Source organism: Harmonia axyridis, chromosome 1 (assembly GCF_914767665.1).
Source record: "Harmonia axyridis chromosome 1, icHarAxyr1.1, whole genome shotgun sequence".
NCBI classification, from domain to species: Eukaryota; Metazoa; Arthropoda; class Insecta; order Coleoptera; family Coccinellidae; genus Harmonia; species Harmonia axyridis.
The window spans coordinates 15781550-15787739 of record NC_059501.1 but is presented as its reverse complement, the minus strand read 5'-3'; the positions used below and the strand labels follow the sequence as shown (position 1 = coordinate 15787739).

Here is a 6190-nt window from a genome sequence, read left to right as displayed (position 1 = left end):
CACCCAAAATGGGATGCACTGTACACGAAATTCTTGTTATAAATTTTTTCTATAGGTACTGCCCACGTACAAGTTTTGAACTTTTGTAGGAAACAAAATGTTTATTTTTGATAGGTTTATACTATATTTACTGATTGTATAGAACTTTTTTTGTTAATTTTGTTTTGGGAAAATAAACATTATTCTATTCTATTCTATTCTATATGTGGGCAGATAAAACAGATTAACTTAATTATTCATTTGAACTGTCGTTGAAATAGCGTTCGTAAATTCAACGTAAATCTATGCTTCAGCATACAATGCAACGCTTTTTCTCCGACATTTTGCTGGTTCAGCGCTGTCCAGCGCTTTCTCTCAGCGCATTAAACAGTGCCGACTTTTCGAACGCGCCCTCTCACGCATCTGATGATTCGTCTGCTTGTAGTGTTCGTATCTAACAATCAAGTTCATTATCAAATGATTCAAATGTAGCAATGGACAGCGTAGTCCTCAACACTGTGAGATGCGCCATGCATAATTCTGATTGTGTGGTTAGAAATGATTATATTTTATTGGAGTTCAGATTTTTTAATCGTTTTCTTTTAGAATACAAATAAAGTTATAGATCAAACAAACAAGTAAGTAGGTATTTTGAAACAATCTGGAATATTCATCCTGACACAACGCAATTACTATTAGACAAAGAAATAATTGTATCGAAAAAAAACATACAATATCAGAAAGATAATTAACTTTAATCTCGATTTTCATTGAATTCATTTATTGCAATATACTAAATTAATTGAACCCTAGGACTCGAATCTTCATTCGAATAGAGGGATTCGCATCAAATTGAATATTTCTTCAGTTTTGAAAGTAATTTTTTTTTCTCAGTATTTGTAACATAATTCATCAAAATTGGGAGATCATTGAAAGTATATTATTATATTCTGCTCACACTAGTACTTAAATTATAAAAAACAAATTCAATTAGGTCGTACATAAACAACATTAATTTATAAACTGACAAACTATTTCTGTATGTTGAATCAGAATTACATATAAATAATAACTGTGATTACTAATAATGTATCTTTCTTTTGTAAAATATACAAGGAAGTGAATATAATTCCTTGTAAAACATGAGTAGAATTTTTTCTGTTGAATTGAATATAATATATATTAACCATTTAAATGAAAGTTCTAGCATTATATATCACAGTAATACAATCTTCGGTTGAAAGCGAGGTTGAAAGTGTGATTCTATTATAACATTCAATTATCTTTTGAAAATAGTGCCATGTTACAAATTGAAATAAATACAAATGAAATAAAAATATATAATCATACTAAAAGAAAAGTTGAAATTCAATAGTTATAATTTGAAAAATATACACTTTTTACTGCATGTCTCACGAATCTTGCTTTTGATTGAATAACATATGATGAATGGAACTCAAAATTCCAATATGTATTGTTTTCTTATCTTATATTTTCACTGTTATGAGCTTTCCTTTAACTTTGCTTCTTCTAATTTATGACTCAATTCTTCCACTCTTTGAGGTGAAGAGTTTTCTTCTTTGATTTTATCTGATTCAGTTCTACTGGTCTGAGCCTGTTCTGCCATTTGTTTTTTTATTTGTTTGCGTAACTTTTCAGGTAACTTCAAGGGTTCCAATAGTTTCTAGGAAGGAAAAAAAACATTAGTACTACAAGAAGTATGGCAAGAAATGTTCTCTGGAACGTAAAATTGAATTAAATTGATCAATCCAAACTTTGATTGGAAATGAAATGGATATATTATTTTTTAAGCTGAAACGTCGCGGAACAGTGAATCTTGCAGCTAGTTTTTTATCTAACTAGTTGAATGTTCAAAAAATTTCAAATACATATTCAAAATATCTCGAAAAAATACGAAAAAAATAAAATAAATTAAAAAATTGAAAAAATTCATGAATATGAACCGGCGAAAATCCGAATGAAAATTTCAAAAATTCATATATCCCGTCTATAAGTGCTAGAACTTTGGGTTAAAAAATATTTCATTGAGTTTATATACATGTTTTCAATATTATAATTATGTGTTTTTATTTTTCTGAGAAAGGTTTTTTTTAATTTGTTTTGATGATTTTGTGCTTTAAAAATTCAAATATCATGTTCCCGATCATGTTGAATCAATACGTAACATCAACCGATTTCTGTATCAAATTTAATATACAAATGGCTTCAATACTTTTGAGAAAAATGTTTAAACTTTGAAGGGGGAATTTTTGGTTTATTATTTTCAATATTTAATGTTTGAAATGCAAGAATAAAAATACAACACTCCTTAAGATTTTCATAGTTTCGGAATAGAATAAAAAATTCTGTCCGTTCGCCTCTACAGAGCTTTTTTAGGAAACTCTTAGGACTATTCGAATGAAATCTGTTACAAAATCAACTGTTATTTCGCATCAATCTTATTAGCTCGAAACCCGATTCAAAGCAAAAAACCATAGAATCATTTAAAAAAAAAATCATTTCTTGGAAAATCAACCACACATTATTATGATATTGTAAATATATATTGCTACGATGATACATTTTTAAATTGTTAATTTCATTTTTTTCTTCAGGTTTCGAGATATTCTACTCTGGAAAGTTATACATGTTGTGAAACCTTTCGTGGTTGATGACAATTTAAATGCAGAAAAATATTTGGAGTCTCTGAGATACTACAAGATGTCATTATTATACCAGCTGTACGAAACTTCAATGACGATTTCGAAGAATATTGGTTTCAACTGGATTCTCTGCTCTTCTGGAAGTTTTGAATTTTTCCTGGAAGGATCGTTTGCACTAGAGGTATTACACCATGGTCTGCAAGATAATCGGATTTAACTCCAATCGACATTTTTTTATAATGTGTTTACTGGACTCAACGAATTTACAGGTAGCTTGTAAAAGAGCAGAGAAAAAATATTTGACATCGCAAGCTAGCTAGGTAATAACATTTTATGATCATCTCTGTTATTGCACGGAAATTTTTTTGAGCACTTTCATTGATCAGTTGATTCAAACTTATTCCTTTAGACCTTTCATATAATTTTGTTTTCATAATTGGTTCAATTTTTAGAATAACATTATTTATTTTGATTTTAGGCTGAAGGCTGAATTAAATTTAGAAACTGCGATCAACATGGTTGAATAACGATCATAACTTAAGCATTAAAAAACAATGCAAATTATAAATATGATAACTCGGAATTCCGATAATCCAAACCAATTCATTTCGAACAGTTTTACTTGTTTCTTCTTCCCTTAAAGCTATGTTCGAAAAAAAATAGTTCATATTATCTTTATTTAACTACCTAATTGGATTTTGTCACTGTTCCTCGCATTAAATATCTATCTGTTCAACAGAACAAGGAAAGATCGTCTGTTAAAATTATGAAATTTTGATTCCATATATCTATTATGTATTTTTGCTTACCAAATCTAGGTGAACTCTCAACGAAATTGATTTTTCATTCTTGGTCTTTCGTTTTGAAGGCCCTGATCTTTTCTTTTTGCTTTTCTTAATTATAGTATCTCCTGAATTTTTATTGGAGGCAGAGGCAGGGTCGGTTTCATTCACCTTCTCAGAGATTTCTGAAAACCAGGAATAAACAAAAAAAATAATATCATGAAAAAATTCACTGCAATTTACACATTATACCTACTTTTCAGAAGGTGTTGTGGTATATTTGAAAAATTTTATGATTGTTTCTCTAAGGATGCCAAATTGGGAGGTACATTGAAATATGATTTTCAATGGAAAATATTTGTATTTTTCATTAGATTATGACCAAGACATGGAAAATTTAGTATGGAACAACATATAAATACAGTGTTCACTTTAGATATGAAATAACGTCACAACTAGTGACATTTTGATACGAACTTCTTGATCTGCTCTTGATCTGAATTATTATGGGTTTCATTCCTGATTCAAATTAGATGCAGATACTATTTGAGTTCTTTGAACTTTTCAACCTCTTTTGAAGTAAGGCTGTTAGCTTTTTACTGCTTCATCTCTGAGTTTTCACCTCTGGTAAAGAAACCTGCTCTAGGAGGTGGCAATATGCCGATAAGAAGTATTTATGTAATTACTAATTACACAGCCTCTATACCAACTGATATTTGGCTCAACACGCATTTCCTAAGGGAGTATCATCTCTCGTATTAACTCGGTTGACAAATTTGTCAAGGTTTTCCCTCAATCACTTTTCATGCCTTGGTTCTATAGTTGTTCCAATAACATATTCAGAAAGCCCGTGAGAAATACTATCATATTGATGGGTCACTTTTTAATTATCTTTTGAGGATGATCACAAAATCCAGTGACCAGCTTAGGTGAAACCCTGTACATCGCATCAGAAGCAGAGAAGAAAAATTATCCCAAAATGAATAAATAAATATATGTTTATTCTCAAATGAATCATCATTAACATGAATATCTAAATTAATTTCGACACTATGTGAATAAACATCCGAAAACCCACAAAAGCTCATGGACTTGTGCGCGGGTTGATATTTTAAAAACGCATACTGGAACGATTATATAAAATATAACACATAAAAATAATGAAATAAAACCCAGTACTTTCCACTGAACTATTCAAATTGTCCAATTTCAAATTGTCCAATATACCTCTGAAGTTTATGATGTCCTAATGAATATTTAATTTTTTTCAAGTTTTTTGTTACCTTTACAAGTTTCTTTCATGCCCTATATTCTCATCAGTCGAAAAATGTAGCCTTATAAAACCATAGTGTGGTGAAACAATTGTGGCTAACAATTGAATGGTTTAGTGGAAATTACTTTGGTTTTATCTTATTTATAATGAATTATATATTATTTATGAAAAAAATAATGTTTCCTAATTTCGTAGTTCAAACCTCACAGCATTGTTGATTTTATGAATAATTCATTCATACTCTCAATATTCAGTTATGTTAAATGAAACCCGAAACAATGAAATATTTGATTGACATTGTTTATGAATGTTTCTATTTTAATATTATTTACTTAGATATTTTAGGTTCGATTGTTTTTATCTCAGATTTTGTGAACTCGTTTTCATTCAAACGCGAGATACTAACCTGACTGCTGGAGTTTAGTACTCTCCATATTGCAAACGATTTTCACCTTTGAATCACTAAATAGTATATGAAAACCTGCACAAAAATGTCTACACTATTCCACGAACTAACACAAAATAAGCCTAGCCTACATATAAGCTACACCCAAATGTCATATTTTAAATCAGGTAGGTACAATCTCTTTGTTTCCCTTCAAAACGTTTAGCCCGTAGTCCATTTAGATTAGACAGTGTTGCAATTTCAAAATATGTACCTATTATTCAGATTTCGACATGAAATGGCAATCCTGAGATGAATTGGATTTCTATTCAACTTTGGAAGTTGTATGTTTCAAATTTAAAAAATCTTAGAATTTGGCAAGAAAGAATTCCTTTTCTCCTCATGAAATTATAGCAGTATATAGCTCAACTGTTAAACGAAGACCTCAATCAACATATTACTGATTATTGTGTCTAGAAATCAACTTTTGATGCTGAAGTTAAACTTGAAAACTCATTACAAAATATAGTAGAAACTACTGAGAATATTTTATGTAATAATTATTGTAATACAACTCCACACATTCCTTGAAAATATCAGGCCCGGCTCGCGAAATTTTGGCGCCTGAAGCAAAAGATTTTTTGGCGTCCCTGCGACATGCCTGCTTTTGCAGTAAAATTCAAATTGTATACACCAAAATGTATGTCTACATGTCTCTTTACCTTTTGTTCTTGTCGCTATAGGTATCTTAATTTTTTCTGGATGTCTTCGTCTTTCGATGAATAATGGGTAAGTACTATATCTGATTTTTTCATCCACATGACACAATACGATACAAAGGGCGGTTGAGTATGTAGAGTTTCAGCATTGCTTCCAATTGGGATTAGGGGGGACTGGGTACGAATAAAACAGGTGGCGGTTGAAACAAAGTGAATATCTCAAGAACTGTCTGTCGTGCAAGAAAAGTTTCAAAAAACGATCGAAGCAGAAGACGAGTCCGAACTTGAATTTCAATAGCCCGCAGGGGGGGCCAGGGGGGGTCCATGGCCCCCCCTGAGATTTTGATTGCCTCAACTTTCAGCACAACTGCCTCAATATTACTTTCTCA

The 6190-nt window shown here is 30.7% G+C and overlaps 1 protein-coding gene across 1 annotated transcript; it reads right to left on the bottom strand.

The window, feature by feature from the left end:
- Positions 1 to 715: 715 nt before the first annotated feature.
- On the bottom strand, positions 716 to 5261 carry LOC123670653. Its single transcript, XM_045604165.1, has 3 exons — positions 5104 to 5261; positions 3452 to 3609; positions 716 to 1663 (listed from the first exon to the last, which is right to left on the bottom strand). The coding sequence occupies exons 1-3, from the start codon at positions 5129 to 5131 to the stop codon at positions 1481 to 1483; spliced, it is 369 nt and encodes a 122-aa protein (XP_045460121.1). The 5' UTR covers positions 5132 to 5261; the 3' UTR covers positions 716 to 1480.
- Between the last annotated feature and the right edge of the window lie 929 nt (positions 5262 to 6190).

Coding starts and splice junctions, on each gene's coding strand:
- LOC123670653 (XM_045604165.1), bottom strand. CDS start 5,131: ATGGAGAGTACTAAACTCCAGCAGTCAG. Junction 3,610..5,103: donor TACTAAACTCCAGCAGTCAG/GTTAGTATCTCG, acceptor CCTGGTTTTCAG/AAATCTCTGAGAAGGTGAAT. Junction 1,664..3,451: donor TGAGAGTTCACCTAGATTTG/GTAAGCAAAAAT, acceptor TTTCCTTCCTAG/AAACTATTGGAACCCTTGAA.